The sequence below is a fragment of the Coregonus lavaretus genome, assembly GCF_964263955.1.
Source record: "Coregonus lavaretus genome assembly, chromosome: 27".
Taxonomy (NCBI): Eukaryota; Metazoa; Chordata; class Actinopteri; order Salmoniformes; family Salmonidae; genus Coregonus; species Coregonus lavaretus.
Window position 1 is genome coordinate 6,257,625 of NC_140014.1, and position 20,306 is coordinate 6,277,930.

Genomic DNA, 20,306 nt, shown 5'->3' on the forward strand with positions numbered 1-20,306 from the left:
TCATCAATTTGGACTATTTTGTGTATTTCCATTACATGAAATCCAAATAAAAATCCATTTAAATTACAGGTTGTAATGCAACAAAATAGGAAAAACGCCAAGGGGGATGAATACTTTTGCAAGGCACTGTATTTACATACACTAACGTTGCTTTCAATTGTATTGGGTTCCACAAAAACAGTCTGCGGGAAGCCAGAAGTTAAATACAATTCCATTTCAACTTACTGTGCCGGTGGGCAGGAAGGTTGGTCATTATGACGGGGGGAATTTTAGACAAAATATCTAAAGGATCGTATTATTAAACAGACAAAACGTGGGTCTGTTGTAGACCTACGTCCTCTCAGCTTACCTCATGTTAAAATAGGGGGACACACATTTTCTCCTTTCCTTCGCTCTTGACTGCATGTGCTGCCATAGAAATAGAATGATTGAGCTCTATCTTGTCTTAATACACTGTATCCTGGCATTGTATAAATACTAGCAGGAGTTGTAGATTGTTGTTTCAGATAGAAAAATACAATCCAGATTGGAATCTACCAGAAGTTGTTCTAATTGGCCACGTTTTGGTGTAAAACTTCTGATGTTCAGGGTCCCACAGGATTTGGCATCGTTTTGAAGATTGCTCATTAAGAAAACCTAGTGGCCATGACTGAAGCCAAACAATTCATCTTGGGGTGTGGTTTGTGTTATGTTCGCATATCACTGTAGCAACTTCCTCAAAATAGTAATTTCTTTAAAATAGTCAGAATTAATCTAAGATAAATCAAGCAATCTGTAATTAATGTAAACGGTCTTAGTAGTGCAATTTTACATCTAGCTAAGGAGTTTGGTGCAGTATTTCTGAAGTAAAAAAATTTGCAAGAAAAACGAGTCAGTGCAGTGCATACAGTCTATTGAGTTGGCAAAGTCTGGCTGCATGCTCAGGACTGATTTCTGAGAACAATAACATGCCTACAACTTCATCGTCTGCAAGCTGTCAAACTATCGTTAATAAAGCACAAACTACACGCTGTTTATCAGTGCCCAAAATCACTAAGTTCCAGCACTGTGTTTTTCAATGAAGCTAGCAAGTAGTAGCTGGCAGGCACATTGAGCAGCAAGGCCACAATCAGCTTATCAAGTCACTGAGTGGTGACGTGTGTGCTTCGGTGCAGTTTAGTTTTTTGCAACTTTCTCACTATCTATTACCAGAGTGTGCATCTGTCTGGCAGTGTTTCATAGGGAACAAAACAGGTTGCGGGGGGACACAAGACGCTGGCGAATGGATTTTGGAATACTGACAAGTTGCAGTTGGGATACAAGTGACTATTGTGCTCTTTTGTATTTTTATTTGCGCTTATCCAAACTTTTTTTGTACATAATGTTTCCGCCATTGTTTCCTATTACCGAAAATAGCTTCTGGACATCAGAACAGCTATCACTAACCTCGATTTGGATGAGGACTTCTACTTCAATGAGTCGGAGGTGAAGGACATATTGATTATCCCGGACTAGGCCCAAATGTCGACACTCATAGAAGGAGGAGGCGGCGCTATAGACGCCGGCGTGCGGGATACCATGATGAGACTACGTTGGAGAGTGGATAAACTGTCTCTGCCCTCCGTTCTATTGGCGTACGTGCAATCACTGGAGAATAAACTGGATGAGCTCCGTTTGAGACTATGCTATTAATGTGATCTGAAGAACTGTAATATCCTATGTTTCTCCTATTTTTCTCTGAATTGTGGCTGAACAAGGACATGGAAAATATAAATCTAGCTGGTTTTTCTATACATCTGCAGGACAGAATGGCAGCGTCGGGGAAGCTCAGGGGAGGGGGTGTGTTTCTCTTTGCTAGCAACAGCTGGTGCACGATTTCTAATATTAAGGAAGTCTCGAGGTTCTGCTCGCCTGAGTTACAATAACTCATGATAAGCTGTAGACCATACTATTTTCCAAGAGAGTTTTCATCTATATATTCGTAGCTGTCTATTTACCACCACAAACCGATGCTGGCATAAGACCACACACAGTGAGCTGTATAGGACCATAAGCAAACAAAAAATGCTCACCCAGAGGAGGCGCTCCTAGTGGCCGGTGATTTTAATGCAGGATAACTGAAATCCGTTTGACCTAATTTATATATTTACATTACATTTACGTCATTTAGCAGACGCTCTTATCCAGAGCGACTTACAAATTGGTGCATTCACCTTATAGCCAGTGGGAAAACAACTTTACAATTATTATTACTTATTTTTATTTTTTTGGGGGGGGGTGGGGTGGGGTAAGGGGGGGGGTTAGAAGGATTACTTTATCCTATCCCAGGTGTTCCTTAAAGAGGTGGGGTTTCAAATGTCTCCGAAAGGTGGTGAGTGACTCTGCTGTCCTGGCGTCGTGAGGGAGCTTGTTCCACCATTGGGGTGCCAGAGCAGCGAACAGTTTTGACTGGGCTGAGCGGGAACTGTGCTTCAGCAGAGGTAGGGGAGCCAGCAGGCCAGAGGTGGATGAACGCAATGCCCTCGTTTGGGTGTAGGGACTGATCAGAGCCTGAAGGTACGGAGGTGCCGTTCCCCTCACAGCTCCGTAGGCAAGCACCATGGTCTTGTAGCAGATGCGAGCTTCAACTGGAAGCCAGTGTAGTGTGCGGAGGAGCGGGGTGACGTGAGAGAACTTGGGAAGGTTGAACACCAGACGGGCTGCGGCATTCTGGATGAGTTGTAGGGGTTTAATGGCACAGGCAGGGAGCCCAGCCAACAGCGAGTTGTAGTAATACAGACGGGAGATGACAAGTGCCTGGATTAGGACCTGTGCCGCTTCCTGTGTAAGGCAGGGTCGTACTCTCCGAATGTTGTAGAGCATGAACCTACAGGATCGGGTCACTGCCTTGATGTTAGCGGAGAACGACAGGGTGTTGTCCAGGGTCACGCCAAGGCTCTTCGCACTCTGGGAGGAGGACACAACGGAGTTGTCAACCGTGATGGCGAGATCATGGAACGGGCAGTCCTTCCCCGGGAGGAAGAGCAGCTCCGTCTTGCCAAGGTTCAGCTTGAGGTGGTGATCCATCATCCACACTGATATGTCTGCCAGACATGCAGAGATGCGATTCGCCACCTGGTTATCAGAAGGGGGAAAGGAGAAGATTAGTTGTGTGTCGTCTGCGTAGCAATGATAGAGAGAGGCCATGTGAGGATATGACAGAGCCAAGTGACTTGGTGTATAGCGAGAATAGGAGAGGGCCTAGAACTGAGCCCTGGGGGACACCAGTGGTGAGAGCACGTGGTGCGGAGACAGCTTCTCGCCACGCCACTTGGTAGGAGCGACCGGTCAGGTAGGACGCAATCCAAGAGTGAGCCGTGCCGGAGATGCCCAGCTCGGAGAGGGTGGAGAGGAGGATCTGATGGTTCACAGTATCAAAGGCAGCAGACAGGTCTAGAAGGACAAGAGCAGAGGAGAAAGAGTTAGCTTTAGCAGTGCGGAGAGCCTCCGTGACACAGAGAAGAGCAGTCTCAGTTGAATGACCAGTCTTGAAACCTGACTGGTTTGGATCAAGAAGGTCATTCTGAGAGAGATAGCAAGAGAGTTGGCTAAAGACGGCACGCTCAATAGTTTTGGAGAGAAAAGAAAGAAGGGATACTGGTCTGTAGTTGTTGACATCGGAGGGATCGAGTGTTGGTTTTTTGAGAAGGGGTGCAACTCTCGCTCTCTTGAAGATGGAAGGGACACAGCCAGCGGTCAAGGATGAGTTGGTCAGCGAGGTGAGGTAAGGGAGAAGGTCACCGGAGATGGTCTGGAGAAGAGAGGAGGGGATAGGGTCAAGCGGGCAGGTTGTTGGGCGGCCGGCCGTCACAAGTCGCAAGATTTTATCTGGAGAGAGAGGGGAGAAATAAGTCAAAGCATAGGGTAGGGCATTGTGAGCAGGACCGGCAGTGTCATTTGACTTGACAAACGAGGATCGGATGTCGTCAACCTTCTTTTCAAAATGGTTGACGAAGTCATCCACAGAGAGGGAGGAGGGGGGGGAGGGGGAGGAGGATTCAGCAGGGAGGAGAAGGTGGCAAAGAGCTTCCTAGGGTTAGAGGCAGATGCTTGGAATTTAGAGTGGTAGAAAGTGGCCTTAGCAGCAGAAACAGATGAAGAAAATGTAGAGAGGAGGGAGTGAAAAGAAGCCAGGTCCGCAGGGAGTCTAGTTTTCCTCCATTTCCGCTCGGCTGCCCGGAGCCCTGTTCTGTGAGCTCGCAATGAGTCATCAAGCCACAGAGCTGGAGGGGAGGACCGAGCCGGCCGGGAGGATAGGGGACATAGAGAGTCAAAGGATGCAGAAAGGGAGGAGAGGAGGGTTGAGGAGGCCGAATCAGGAGATTGGAGGGACAAGGATTGAGCAGAGGGAAGATATGATAGGATGGAAGAGGAGAGAGTAGCGGGAGAGAGAGAGCGAAGGTTGCGACGGCGCATTACTATCTGAGTAGGGGCAGAGTGAGTAGTGTTGGAGGAGAGCGAGAGAGAAAAGGATACAAAGTAGTGGTCGGAGACATGGAGGGGAGTTGCAGTGAGATTAGTAGAAGAACAGCATCTAGTAAAGATGAGGTCAAGCATATTGCTTGCCTTGTGAGTAGGGGGGGGGGGGGTGAGAGGGTGAGGTCAAAAGAGGAGAGGAGTGGAAAGAAGGAGGCAGAGAGAAATTAGTCAAAGGTAGACGTAGGGAGGTTGAAGTCCCCCAGAACTGTGAGGGGTGAGCCATCCTCAGGAAAGGAACTTATCAAGGCCTCAAGCTCATTGATGAACTCTCCAAGGGAACCTGGAGGGCGATAGATGACAAGGATATTAAGCTTAAATGGGCTAGTGACTGTGACAGCATGGAATTCAAATGAGGAGATAGACAGATGGGTCAGGGGAAAAATAGAGAATGTCCATTTGGGAGGGATGAGGATTCCTGTGCCACCACCCAGCTGACCAGATGCTCTCGGGGTATGCGAGAACACATGGTCAGACGAGGAGAGAGCAGTAGGAGTAGCAGTGTTTTCAGTGGTAATCCATGTTTCCGTCAGCGCCAAGAAGTCGAGGGACTGGAGGGTAGCATAGGCTGAGATGAACTCTGCCTTGTTGGCAGCAGAACGGCAGTTCCAGAGGCTGCCTGAGACCTGGAACTCCACGTGGGTGGTGCGTGCAGGGACCACCAGGTTAGAGAGGCAGCAGCCACGCGGTGTGAGGCGTTTGTATAGCCTGTGCGGAGAGGAGAGAACAGTGATAGACAGAGGCATAGTTGACAGGCTGCAGAAAATGGCTACAATAATGCAAAGGAGATCGGAATGAAATGAACTAACTATCTGGGAAAGGAAAGAGCGGGGCCTCCCTCACCACAACACCCAAATATAACTCTCCCAACTTCCACCTCAGAAACTATAATTGTTGTAAACTACAGCGGTTCAATGTTTTCTAGGAATAGACTAACTTAGTTTATTCAGCTAGCTAACTAGGTACAGTATTCTTCCGTGAAAATCGTCCAGGGCACCTAGTCATAAGACGCCACAGCCAGCTAGCATGCCGGACTCCAACAACACGGTTTAGCACCAATACTCGGCCACAACAAACCACCAATGTGTCAACACGCCAAGCAGATCGTTCGTGTCGGAGTCTAACGTTGTGGGTTAGTCCCGACAGCTTGAGCGAGTCCGTCGTCAACTTATTCAGCCAGTTAGTTAGCTAGAATAGTTAGCATACTAGCTAGCCATTGCTTTCAGACAAAGAAGAAACCCCTCCTTTCACGGCACGAACACACAGAGAGAGCCAAACTAACGTTAACTAGTCACCCATGTCCCGAATTCCTTGAACGACTCTAGCTACCAATATGTAAAAATAAAACACAAATGTAGGTTATGACTTACCCCTAGCAGCTACTGTTAGCTAGCCAAGTGCAAAGCTAGCCACTGAATTGACTCAGCCAGTTCGCGTCTGTTCGCTAGGTCGTTCCAGCTATTGTTTACTAGTTGCTCTCCAGGTAGCAACAAGCTAGCTAAATTTCAAGCACAGTAGCCACTTACTACCTAACGTTAACGGTTCAGACAATGAGGTTAGAAAACAGCTGAATGGAAGGCAATTATTGTAATTATTGTAGGCACAAGATTTCAGCATAAATTGACAGACATCTGCAGGCATCTGGAGAACCACGGACTCAAAATAATATGTTGTTGTTATACCTGTATATCATGTGCAACTAGAGTCAAAAAAACTTTAGATCATCTTTACTCCACACACAGAGACCCATACAAAGCTCTCCCTCGCCCTCCATTTGGCAAATCTGACCATCTCTATCCTCCTGATTGCTGCTTACAAGCAAAAACTCAAACAGGAAGTACCAGTGACGCTCTCAAGTGGTCAGAGGAAGCAGATGCTAAGCTACAGGACTGTTTCACTAGCACAGACTGGAATATGTTCCGGGATTCATCCAATGACTTTGAGGAATTTACATCAGTCACCAGCTTCATTAATAAGTGCATCAACGACATCGTCCCCACAGTGTCCTTATGTACATATCCCAACCAGAAGCCATGGATTACAGGCAACATCGTACTTGAGCTAAAGGAGTGAAACACTAATCCGGACGCTCATAAGAAATCCCGCTATGCCCTCTGACGAACCAACAAAGAGGCAAAATGTCAATACAGGACCAAGATCGAATCTTACAACACCAGCTCTGATGTTCTTCGGATGTGGCAGGGCTTGCAAACTATCATGGATTACAAAGGGAAACCCAGCCGCGAGCTGTCCAGTGATGCGAGCCTAGTAGACGAGCTAAATACCTTCTATGCTCGCTTCGAAGAAAGCAACACTGAACCATAAATGAGAGCACCAGTTGTTCCGGACGCATGCGAGCACGCCCCCATTCATATTGATGGGGCTGTAGTGGAGTGGGTCGAGAGCTTCATGTTCCTCGGTGTCCACATCACTAAGGACCCATCATGGTCCAAACACAATCGTAAAAAGGGCACGACAGTGCCTATTCCCCCTCAGGAGGCTGAAAAGATGGTAGTGTGTATGGCCCAGTACATCACTGGGGCCAAACTTCCTGCCATCCAGGACCTATATACTAGGTGGTGTCAGGGGAAGGCCCTAAAAATTGTCAAAGACTCCAGCCACCCAAGTCATAGACTGCTCTCTCTGCTACCGCATGTCAAGCAGTGCCGGAGCGCCTAGTCTGGGACCAAAAGGCTCCTGAACAGCTTCTACCCCTAAGTCATAAGACTGCTGAACAGTTTGCATTGCCCCCTTTTTTTTTACACTGACCTTCTTGCAATGGCTCTATGCACACTCACTGGACTCTACCCACACACTCACACATACTACAATAACACTTTAACACACATACAGTCACACACACTTACACACTACATACGCTCACACACACAAAACACAAAACACACACATGCATATTGTCTCACTGTCTGGAGGTTCTGGCTGCTATAATTGGATAGAGCAGGATTCCCCAATTGGTAGCCCGTGGGCCGAATTTGGCCTGCTGGTGGTTTTATTTGGCCCCAAAAGTTTTCTGAGCAAAAAACATATAAAACACTTTTTTAAAAGACTGTAAAAACACCAGGAAATCAGCTCCAATTGATTTTTATTTAAGAAATCTGTCCCCAAGTATTCCCACATATAATAGAGAGACACATGTGATCATATACAAATGTAAGCAATGTTTGAAATGATTATGTTTTAGTCAAACATTATATCTGTTTGTGCTTCTTGTGGTCAATTTGCAGTCTACAAATTATTTGTAATTATGCTCCGCACCGCGACCATCCGCTCAAGGAAAGAATCGGCATGCGACTGCTTTTAGTTGATGATCCCTGGGATAGAGCGTGCGCAGCTGATAGAGCGCAATCAGCACAGCTGCTTCTCTCGTGTTAGTGGGCACTGGGCAAGTGGGCATAATCGTAATCCATACCCAACCCTCCAGTAAGTCGTGACGAACTCACTAACAACACTCCATTTTGGACAAGACTGACTTTATGACCAAAATTATCCTATTCACACTTTTGACACTAGAATTAATGTTTCTGACTCATATTGATGCCACATAGGCCATTTAAAACCAGAGAAGTTGGTTTTAAGGGTAGTTGACCTTTAAAGGTCCAATGTAGCCGTTTTATCTCAATATCAAATCATTTCTAAGGAACAATTAAGTACCTTACTGTGATTGTTTTCAATTAAAATTGTCAAAAAATATATACATTACTTCTTAGCAAAGACCAATTTCTCAAACTTTTTTTTTGCTAGTACTGTCAGGGAGTAGGGAGGGGAAAACTGCAAACTAGCTGCTATTGGCAGAGAGGTTTGGAACTCTCTTTCTTATTGGTCTATTGACACATTTAATAGACCATCCGACCAAAACAGACTGACATTTCAGGCGGTCTTTTCAAACAGCTCTTACACTAAAAGGGCATTATCATAATTTTCACAATTTCACAGTATTATTCCAACCTCATTGTGTGGAAATATATATAAAACACAAGAAAATCACGGTTTTGACTGCACTGGTTCTTTAACGATTCACTGTTTAAAAACTGCAGGGTTTTTACACATATTTGTTGTACTTTTCATGTTTCAAAAATTGTATACAACTTTAGTGCACAACTTTAGAATAATTAATGTTCATCAAATGTCTTATCTGGTGAAGTTCTGCTGCAGCAGGGTTCTCTTGCCTTCGTACTACTGCTGCATACTATCTCCCTCTTTCTGTCTCTCAGGGCCACTCCAGCTTCATCACCCATCTGGACTGGTCAGTGGACTCTCAGTACCTGGTGTCCAACTCAGGAGACTATGAGATACTATATTGTAAGTATGGTCATGTTCAGTAAAGCATACTGTAGCAAACTGTTTTGCAACAGAAAATGAAAATCTGTGTTCTTATTGGAAAAGTTCAGGTAGCACCTCACCGTTTCAATCAGCTGTGTGTCATTCCAGGGATCCCGTCAGTTTGTAAACAGGTGGTGAGTGTGGAGACCACACGGGACATCCCCTGGGCCACCTCCACCTGCACTCTGGGTTTTAAAGTCTTTGGTGAGCAATGCAGCTGGATAATATATTTGCTGGACACATACTGTATAATGTCTCGTGGACAGATTAACATAACATAGGATGGTATCGTAGCGTCTGTCAACAGACCGTGGGATGCGACAACTAATGAGGAACTTTGTTCCCGGCGCACAGAATTTTTTTGTCACTTGTCATTTGGACTAATCACGATTTCGCAGGTGTTCACATCTTTCACATTTCTGAAGGAGAGGGGCCATTTGGCCCATACTTTGGCTGAGAGATTAATTTAAGGGGTGGAGACATTGTTCGTCTCGTTAGTACTTCTCCCCCCAGAACCTAATCGAGCATAAAATGCAATTACGCAACATTTTTGTTCTGGGTTTCATACTGAATGACCAGATTACATACTGTATAACCATTCACTTTGAACATTTTGTGTAGGGTATAACATAATGAGATTGATACTGTAACTCTGGCCCTGATCCACAGGGTTATGGCCTGACGGCTCCGACGGGACTGACATCAACGCCGTCTCCAGATCCAATGAGAAGAGGCTGCTCGTCACAGGAGACGACTTTGGAAAAGTCCACCTTTTCTCATTCCCCTGCTCTCAATTCCGGGTAAGATTGAAAATCTATTGAATATATAGATGAGAAGAACCTGTGAAGATGTTGTGAGGCCATTGGTTGCAGTTTCATTGATTGATTGATTTTCTTCTTCTTCCAGGCTCCCAGTCATGTTTATGGCGGACACAGCAGTCATGTGACCAACGTGAAGTTCCTGTTTGACGATAGTTGCCTGGTTTCCACTGGGGGCAAGGACATGAGCGTCATGCAGTGGCGAGTAGTGTGAGGCGGCCATTTTGGGGCAACAGACAGACAGTTTCTTTATGGATCAGGGTAGGGTGGGTAGGGGAAGGGTTGCGCTCCAGAGGCTTCCCTGTACAATGAGTTTAGGATGAAGTTGCCCCTAGATGCTGATCTTGGATCAGTTTTGTATTTCCCCCATTAATGGTTAAGGTTAGGATTTGGGGAGGGCTGATCCTAGATCTGTTCCTAGAGTTGACTTCACTCCAGAGTAGAGCTTTTTGGTGGGTGGGTTGGGGACGAAGAGCATCGCAACAAAAGGATGATACAACAGGCAGTACCTTTTGTTTTGTTTTTTATTATTCTGTCTGTCTCCTTTATTTTGTATATTTCACAACTCAGGAAAACAGTAGAAAAGTAGGAGTTGAATTTCTTCCCTATGCCATAGCAATGGTAGCCACTCTGGCCTGCTAGAGATACCACTCCATCTTGGGAAGCGGGCAGCAGGAAGCTTAGTGGTTAAGAGCGCTGAGCTAGTGAGTGAAAAGTTGCTGGTTTGAATCCCCAAGCCGACTAGTTGAAAAATCTATTGATGTGCTCTTGAGAAAGGCACTTATTGCTCTGGGTTAGATTGTCTGCAAAATGAAAGAAAACAGAAGTTTTAATTTTGACGATGTGCATTTGATCTATACTGAAAGCACATGCATTTGGTTCAAACTGATACTGACAGAGAGTAAATGACCAATATTCCAATGATTACACTCTTTCATCATATGATGTGTATTTTATAATGAATACATCAGGTTTACCCCAGGCAATTTGTTACTAGGCCAAGTGCGGTTGAATAGATGTGAATTCTGTGAAGCTACATGGGAATATGAAGATATTAACTCTCTGCTGCCACTGTCTGGCTTCCTGAGGTATTGAATGGTGTCATAATGACTACTTCACTAATGCTCTGCAAAGTATATTACATGATAAAGTATCACACTGGCATTACAAAGAGCCCTTTAAAAACAAATGAATTATTATTTCAATGAATAATCAATGATTAGTTACACCTGTTGAAAAGCATCATTTCGGGACCCAAATGGCTGAAGTTGAACTACATTTCAAACATATTTGGATTACACTGTTGTATATCTGCTGCCGATGTCACTTCCTTCCTGAGTCTACCTTATCTTCCTGTATAGTCCTCAAAATAGTTCTGTAAATAAGAGGTTTGTACTAATCAGACCATTGCACTGTAATTGCTTTCTCTCCAATACCCTTTTCACACTATAGTGCCGAACCAAACCGTACCGCGCTGACTCAATATTTTATTTTCACATTGTCCTTTTCAGCACGGCTCCAGTAACTATGATGGAAGCGTAACTTGACTAGCTCAGTACAGCTTGTTTGGCTCGGTTCGGCTCAGTAGTGTGAAAAGCCCTAATGTGTGCTCCCCTATTGTGCACTGTTTACTACAGGCAAGTAACCACTACTCCAAGGCTTATTAAAGGCCCACTCTTGATATTTACAGCTGTTTTTGATTACTCCGAGGCTTAAAATAACCTGTGACCTAACTACCATACTGACCTTGTCACCTTGACTCCTGCCTCTTGTTTACTAGGCATATCCATGAACAAAACGTGTCATTCGTATTGAAAGCTTTCTCAAAGCCAGGATAAAGTAATCGCACCAAGAGTTATCTGTACCACACTGGTAATGTCTGGACTGGACTGGTCATTCATCTGGGGTTTGTTTTATAATGATAAAAAGTGATGAAAACTTTCCAGAGCATGCATTACATTGGTTATGCCTGGGCTGCATTCAGCAGGGCACAACATTGTGGAACGTTCAGATAGAAATATACCATGAAGAACAAACATGATGAAGAATCGCGTCAGCTCTATTCATGTCATTTCTATTTGCAACCAATGTTCCCTCAACATTTCTTCAGCGCTGAGCAAATTTCAGTTCTGCTGAGCGCAAACTTGAACATTGTGAACATTTTGTGCAACTTCCAGCGCACGTTTACTATGAACACTGAGGCTGTACCCACTTTAAGTTACAGTTTTAACAGTGGCCAAGTAGGCTACTGTGGCTATTTGATCATAATATAGGCCTTCCAGAGTGGCCTATCATCAAAAAACTATGGAGAAAATGCATCCCATAACATTTTAACAAAGAAATAGCTGTTCTATCATTCAGTCTACAGTAGCAGCCAATGTGTGGTGTTCAATGTAGGCCTACATTCCATTATACTTTTTTTTAAACATGCAGGGCTTGACATTAACCTGTTAATGCACTTGTCCTTCAGAAAAGGAGGTGACTGAAAATGTTGTTGTGTTGTTTGATGCAAGAAACCACTTTACAAAATAAAATGAATTTTTATTCCCATACCATTATTCCAGAGAATCAAACAAATTATACTACCCTCTGCCTATTGGCTACTTAGCTTATTCAAGCCTGTCTCAAAATACAACACTGCCCCTTTAAGACAAAAAAAAAGCTCTTTACCTGGCTCGCTTTTCAAAGATGATTAGAAATGTACACATTTTGTGCTATTGTAGGAAGCAATCACTCCCCTATTGCTGACTCCAAATTATCTATAACTGGGCTAATAACTCACTAACTAGCAAAGGCTCTGATCAGACCCTACACCCAAACGAGAGCACTACGTTCATCCACCTTTGGCCTGCTAGCTCCCCTACCTCTACGAAAGCACAGTTCCCACTCAGCCCAGTCAAAGCTATTTGCTGCTCTGGCACCCCAATGGTGGAACAAGCTCCCCCACGACGCCAGGACAGCGGAGTCACTGACCACCTTTCGGAGACACTTGAAACCCTTCCTCTTTAAGGAATACCTGGAATAGTATAAAAACAACAAAAAAGTGGTTGTCCCACTGGCTATCATAAGTTGAATGCACCAATTTGTAAGTCACTCTGGATAAGAGCATCTGCTAAATGATGTAAATGTAAATGTAACTAGCAAAGGATATGAACAAAATGTGCACACGTGGCTACATGCAGCTCTCTCTTTGATCTCAAAATAAGCGCATCTACTCATACCGCTTATGCTGTAAACACAGTCCAGTTCAAAGTAAATGGCACAGATCCATATATGGCAATGGTCTATTTGCATATAGGCCTACTGCAGCTCTGATTGTTTATGCCGAACCGGTCTGTGTAGAGTATGGGATGAGTGCGTGTCAGTGCAATAGAATCCTACTCTGATGCGTTCTGCCTACAACAACATCTCTTGCATAGTTCGTTTTGTTTCGGTATGTTGCATTGAAAGTGGCTAATATTGCGTTGATTCGATCACAATTGCCACAGTAAAGGGAAACATTGATAGTGTTAACATGGAGAACTCTAGAACAGTGGTCACCATCCTTTTCTGAGTCAAGATCATTTTCTGAGTCAAAATGCAAGCCGAGATCTACAACTCAGATTTTTTTTAACATGACTTAAAAAACGTAAGCCTTTGCAACATTAACCAATTACAAACAGTACTGTAGCAATGAGGATTGTGCAGTAAGCTATTGCCCAATTCATTATCTGTCACAAATTCAGCCGAGGCTGCCCCTCCTCCTTGCTCGGGCAGGTTTCGGCGTTCGTCGTCACCGGCTTACTAGCCCACTACCGCTCCATTTATCATCACTCCATTTGTCTTGTCTTGTCTTATCTTGTCAATCACACACACCTGGTACTCATGCCCTCATTAGTCTGTGTATAAGTGTTCCCTCTGCCCCCTTGTCCTTTGTGAGTGATTGTTCATTGTGAGAGTGAGTAGCTCGGTTGAGCTACTCTTTCCTTGTATGTAGCCAAGGTGGATTTTCCCCTTGTGCTAGTTTCGTTTTGACGCTTGCTGCGCTTTATTCATGTACACTGAATAAACTCTGGATTTCGGTGTTTTACCTCCTGTGCCTGACTCCGTCATTCACACCTCATCACATTATCACCTCATATTGGCTTTGCTTGAATTGCCCTGCCAATGCATTGTTGTTCGGGCCATTTTTATATTTTCATCATTATATTAAAACATATGAGGCAGGCTATATAATCACTGGTAATAGATCAGTCGTTGTATTACTTGTGAGGCACAGCTGAGTGAGGAAACATTTAAATAATTTGCTCTATATTTTTATTTTACAGGGCTGATGGTGCCTGCATCTGATGGTCAGTCTCAGCGGAGGGAGAGGGCAGAAGACGGAGGGTCCGCCTCTCAACGTCCCTCCGCTCTCTCTTCCTCCACTGACACTGACCAAAAAGGGACACTGTCTTCCAGCTGATGGCAAAACTCGAGTCGTACAGCATTATTTCTGCCTCATGCACAAATTCACGTTGTTACTCCTATGAACAGAGAAAGTAAAATATTATTTGATATTAAAAAAGACCCAAGCTGCTAATAATAAGAACAACGCAAGCCTATAGATACACTTTCCTACAAATTCAGTACTGCTTGTTGTAGCGCTGTGTGGAAATTAGAAGAACATTTTGTGGCTTATAGAAGTGCTGAAGATAAAGTAGTGACAGTGCTGAGTAAGAACTTAAACATAAACTCACTCATAAAAACAGCAGCTCTTTGCTGTATTCGTTGACAGTCTCTCTCTAGTCATGGTTTTAAACGTTTTTAAATCTCACTTTACTGTCGCTTTATTTTATGCCTGCTACGTTACTGCAGACACGGTAATCTGAGCCATCCGATTGGCCAGCAGTAGGCCTATAGTGCACTTTATTTGCTCTCTGGGCCCACCGGGAAGGCAGAGTTTGTAACTTCAGACACATGAAATGGTTCAAAATGGCAACAGTTCGCCTACCCGGCACGCAGGGCAGCGGAATCAGGTGCACCTACCGACAACAGCCCTAGACAAAAAAAAAAAAAATAGGAACACAAGGCTTTATCGTTGGGTTTTTTACGTAAATGTTTGGCGATCGACTAGGAATGCCTTGGTGACCACTGCTCTAGAAAGTTGAGTGAAGTTCAATCTTGTGCGACTCCTTGTGGGCTGATATTTATTCTGCACAGCAGTCCCAGGGGAGCTGCGTGGCAGTCTTGGGGCTACTGCGCGCCCGCGCACCCACACATCTTAGAGGGAACATTGTTTGCAACGTTCCACAACGTTTGCCTCCTGAACGTAGCCCTGTATTTGCAGATCTAAACATAATGATTGGACATATGCAGATGTGACATCTTACCATAACAAAGTAACCATGATGGAATTATTTAATTTGAGGGGTCTCTCCCTATGAGCACAAGAGTTTGAAAAGACGTTGAAAATACATATTTTTGGTTGAAAAGACGTTGAAAATACGTATTTTCAACGTCTTGTGCTCACTGGGCTGGTCCTTCTCTTTTGTATATCATTATTAGAGAATATGGTTTGTTTAGAGTGGGTGTGGAATGTTAAAGACATTGGAAGCCTTGCAGGGTTAGTTGTTGTCCTTGTTTGGGTGTATGGAAACTGCTGCAGAACACCACCATTCAGAGACAATGTACAATGATTTAGTTCATCACAAAACTTATGAATACAGTAAACACAATATGAAAATCCTTCAAATCTTTGTGACTGACTTTTTGTCCTCTTTTTGATTTACATTTTGAAATTCCAAAGTTAATTTTGGGTGTGTTGAAATGATGAAATGATTGGGAAAGGAAAGGTGTGATATTTGCAATTTAGGCAGGGTATAATATTTATTATGTGTGATTATATTATAATCTAATTCGATTGTTCTGAGAGAGAGAGAGAGAGAGAGAGAGAGAGAGAGAGAGAGAGAGAGACAGAGAGAGAGAGAGAGAGAGAGAGAGAGAGATTATGAGGATGAGGAAGAGGAAGAGGATGATGAAGATTATGCTGTTCTAGTTGGTCGTCGCAAGTGGGCAGCATTGGACCGGTCGCATGCTGATGTCGGCTATTTTATGAAATCTCCGCCTTGCCAAAGCACCAGGAATACGGGGAAAATATGGCAACTCAGATGCTGCTGTCAGCCACAATCCCCCGTCTTCTAATTGAGACAACAGCGACCATCTTTTGAACATGGAATTAAGGATGCAAGAGAATAAACGGAGTGCAAAGCTTTTGAGAGAGAAAGAGAAAACGTTCGTATCCTCGCATTGCGTTTCAGCAACAGACTGACATTACATTGTCGACAGGCATACATAATTGGTGTAGCCTACATTGGTGAATTATCTTTTAGTTATATTGAATTAGAACGTTCTGCTTTACAAACGGTCTGACAGGGAAACATCCATTAACGTCAATTTCTTCATGTCATCGTCTCATTGAATAGGAGGAGAGAAAAATGAGGTAAGCAATTGAGCATGTGTTGGGTTTGCATTGTGGCGTTATTTGTCAGAACGCGACATGTTGGCTTTATAATAATGTGGATGTGAACGTTTCCACTATAAATTGTATATCAGTCATCACAACATAGTAGTCTACATTTTCAAAGTATCCTATTTATACATTAGAAAATTTACACAATAGACAAATCCATTATTTGTGAAGGATCCCTGTTAAAAATGAACCCCCAAAGCAAATGGCCATGGGTAGGGTCGCTATATACCCGTTTCTGCGTTTGCAAACATTGCCGCACGAGGGCGATGCGCGAAAGTTGGTGGCAGAACAAGGGGGAGTTCTTACAGAACGCTAGCAAAAAAAAAACTCTATTTACATGTTGCTTATGAGTGCATTTCACATTACTTTTGAGGCTCGTATGAATGTCCTGCTTAATATAATGTTTGTGTCGTCATCGCAAATCAACTGCATTATACTTTTTAAAAACTTCAACCAGTGAAGTGGCTCTTTGGCTAGATTTTGCTACAGCCTATATCAATGAGCGTTAGCATTCTAGCTAACAACTGCTGCATCCCAAATAATCCCAACCAAATAAAATCTTAGCAATTGTTCAAGCAAGAATCAAAACATAATTGTAATCATATGAGAACCCCCAAAAGTTATTTTGTTTAGAAGTGATAAAAACGTAAGCCTATGTTGAATGGGCACAGATGGCAAGGGCTTTTCTTACTGCCGCCAAGAGTCGCGCGCGCACCTGTGCGTGATGTCAGTGTGTCGTGTACAGGAAAGGGGTCTACAGAATATTGCACTATGGAATCCATAACTATTTTTCCTTATTTTCTATTCTATTCATATCCTACTATTCTATTATATTCCATTCATATATCTTCTGTACACACCTATGCATTTCCTTTATTGAATGGGCTGCATTAAATAGCAATGTTGTCATTGAAAGGAGACCACACATATTCCTTACAGGCCATACACTAACTCTATTATTGACTGGTTTAGCTGCATCATTTATTCTTTTCTTTTCTTTTTTTTCTTTAGGGGGTAGATCAGCTTTAATATTGCAGATAGATTGTGGCTTCCATCAATGTAATTGTCTGCATCATTTACAATCCCCAATATATATTTTCTAAAATATATACAGTACCAGTCAAAAGTTTGGACACACCTATTCATTCAAGGGTTTTTCTTTATTTTTACCATTTTCTACATTGTAGAATAATATTGAAGACATCAAAACTATGAAAGAACACATATGGAATCATGTAGTAACCAGAAAAGTGTTGAGATTCTTCAAATAGCCATCCATTGCCTTGATGACAGCTTTGCACACTCCTGGCATTCTCTCAACCAGCTTCACCTGGAATGCTTTTCCAACAGTCTTGGAGGAGTTCCCACATAGGACCACCACAGGAATGGAAGACCCAGAGTTACCTCTGCTGCAGAGGAGAAGTTCATTAGAGTTACCAGCCTCAGAAATTGCAGCCCAAATAAATGCTTCACAGAGTTCAAGTAACAGACACATCTCAACATCAACTGTTCAGAGGAGACTGCGTGAATCAGACCTTCATGGTCGAATTGCTGCAAAGAAACCACTACTAAAGGACACCAATAAGAAGAAGAGACTTGCTTGGGCCAAGAAACACAAGCAATGGACATTAGACCGGTGGAAATCTGTCTTTTGGTCTGGAGTCCAAATTTGAGATTTTTGGTTCCAACCGCTGTGTCTTTGTGAGACGCAGAGTAGGTGAATGGATGATTTCTGCATGTGTGGTTCCCACCGTGAATCATGAAGGAGGAGGTGTGATTGTGTGGGGGTGCTTTGCTGGTGACACTGTCAGTGATTTATTTAGAATTCAAGGCACACTTAACCAACATGGCTACCACAGCGATACGCCATCCCATCTGGTTTGCGCTTAGTGGGACTATAATTTGTTTTTCAACAGGACAATGACCCAACACACATCCAGGCTGTGTAAGGGCTATTTGAACAAGAAGGAGAGTGATGGAGTGCTGCATCAGATGACCTGGCCTCCAAAATCACCGACCTCAACCCAATTGAGATGGTTTGAGATGAGCTGGACTGCAAAGTGAAGGAATTTATTTATTAATTTATTTTTTATTTAGGTCATTTAGCAGACGCTCTTATCCAGAGCGACTTACAGGAGCAATAAGGGTTAAGTGCCTTGCTCAAGGGCACATCAACAGATTTTTCACCTAGTCGGCTCGGGGATTAGAACCAGCGACCTTTCGGTTACTGGCACAACGCTCTTAACCACTAAGCTACCTGCTCAGCATATGTGGGAATTTCAAGACTGTTGGTGAAGCTGGTTGAGAGAATGCCAAGAGTGTGCAAAGCTGTCATCAAGGCAAAGGGTGGCTACTTTGAAGATTCTAAAATATAAAATATATTTTGATTTTTTAACTTTTCTTTGGTTACGACATGATTCCATATGTGTTATTTCATAGTTTTGATGTCTTCACTATTATTCTATATTTTACAATAGTTATCTTTTGTTTGTTTTTTGTCCCATCCTTCAGCTCCACTCAACCCCACCCATATATCTCTGAACACCATACAGTTTTGATTTCTATTTGTAATATATTTTTCAACTGTGCTGTGATGTTTCACAAAAGTTCTGAACCTTTCTATTCTCGTAGATTCTACATATTGTAAATTAAAGATAAACATTTTTGCTAAGAATATTATTATATTATTGATCGATTGACTATTACTTTTTAAATCACCCAGCAGTGCTATTTGCACAGTTAGCTCCAGGTAAATGTTGCAATTTTTCAGCCATTCCTGAACCTGAGACCAAAAACTATGGACAGAACCAAAACAAATGATCTAATGATTCTGTCTCTTCGCAGCAAAATCTGCATAGCTGGAATGGTTGTATCCCCAATATATATATATATATATATATATATATATATATAACATTCTATTGGTTGCATGAATTTTGTATAATAATTTAAATTGAAAAACTACGTTTTGAATCCAGCGTTATTTTGTGTATCAGTTCATAAACCATTTGCCTGTCACGATCGTCCAATGAGGGAGACCAAAGCGCAGCGCGTTGAGCGAACATGACTTTATTATATTAAAGTACTGAACACCAAAACAACAAACAATGACGATACGTGAAGTCCACAGTGACAAAGACTGATACGGAACAAAAACCCACAAACACAAGGTGAAGACACACAGTTTAAATATGGCTCCCAATCAGAGATAACGAGCCGACAGCTGACACTCGTTACCTCTGATTGGGAGTCACTCAATACCAACAAGGAAACACAACCACATGACAACCCAACCAAACAAAACACAACGAAACGAACACACCCTGGCTCAACATACAAAGTCCCGGAGCCAGAGCGTGACAGTACCCCCCCCTAAAGGCGCGGACTGCGACCGCGCCTCAAAAACCCCGAACAGGGGAGGGCTGGGTGGGCATTACTCCTCGGAGGCGGCTCCGGCTCCGGGCTTGACCACCACCCTTCTTCAATCCCCCCGTAGCGCCCCCGGTCCGATCTGACCCAGCTGGTAGGATCTGGACTGACGACGCGCACCCCTGGCTTGGCGCGTGAGGCAGGAACGGACCGGACCTGGCTGACGATACGCACCCTAGGCTTGATGCGTGGAGCCGGAACGGGCCTCACCAGACTGACGACTCGCATCCCTGGCTTGGTGCGAGTAGTAGGAATGGGCTGGATCAGGCTGACGGCTCGCACCCTTGGCTTGGTGCGAGTAGCAGGGACGAGCTGAACCAGGCTGACGACTCGCACCCTTGGCTTGGTGCGAGTAGCAGGAACGGGCTGGACCAGGCCGACGACTCGTACCCCTGGCTTGGTGCGAGTAGCAGGAACGGGCTGGGCCAGGCTGACGACTCGCACCCTTGGCTTGGTGCGAGTAGCAGGGACGAGCTGAACCAGGCTGACGACTCGCACCCTTGGCTTGGTGCGAGTAGCAGGAACGGGCTGGACCAGGCTGACGACTCGCACCCTTGGCTTGGTGCGAGTAGCAGGAACAGGCCGGGCTGGGCTGGCGACGCACACCGTAGGCTTTGTGCGTTGAGCAGGAACAGGCCGGGCTGGGCTGGCGACGCACACCGTAGGTTTTGTGCGTGGAGCAGGAACAGGCCGGGCTGGGCTGGCGACGCACACCGTAGGCTTTGTGCGTTGAG

General features: G+C 44.1%; 1 protein-coding gene across 3 annotated transcripts in view; it reads left to right on the forward strand.

Annotated features, from left to right (window-relative positions):
- The window catches only part of LOC311103119 (echinoderm microtubule-associated protein-like 1), a gene marked incomplete at both ends in the record, with an annotated part of 87,084 nt that extends 77,217 nt beyond the window's left edge, over positions 1–9,867 (forward strand). For all 3 annotated transcript variants that reach the window (XM_084144657.1, XM_084144658.1, XM_084144659.1), the window contains 4 exons: positions 8,727–8,814; positions 8,944–9,039; positions 9,505–9,635; positions 9,742–9,867. In XM_084144657.1, the coding sequence (XP_084000783.1) occupies positions 8,727–8,814; positions 8,944–9,039; positions 9,505–9,635; positions 9,742–9,867 (441 nt within the window). The remainder of the gene's footprint in view (positions 1–8,726; positions 8,815–8,943; positions 9,040–9,504; positions 9,636–9,741) is intronic.
- Positions 9,868–20,306: the final 10,439 nt, after the last annotated feature.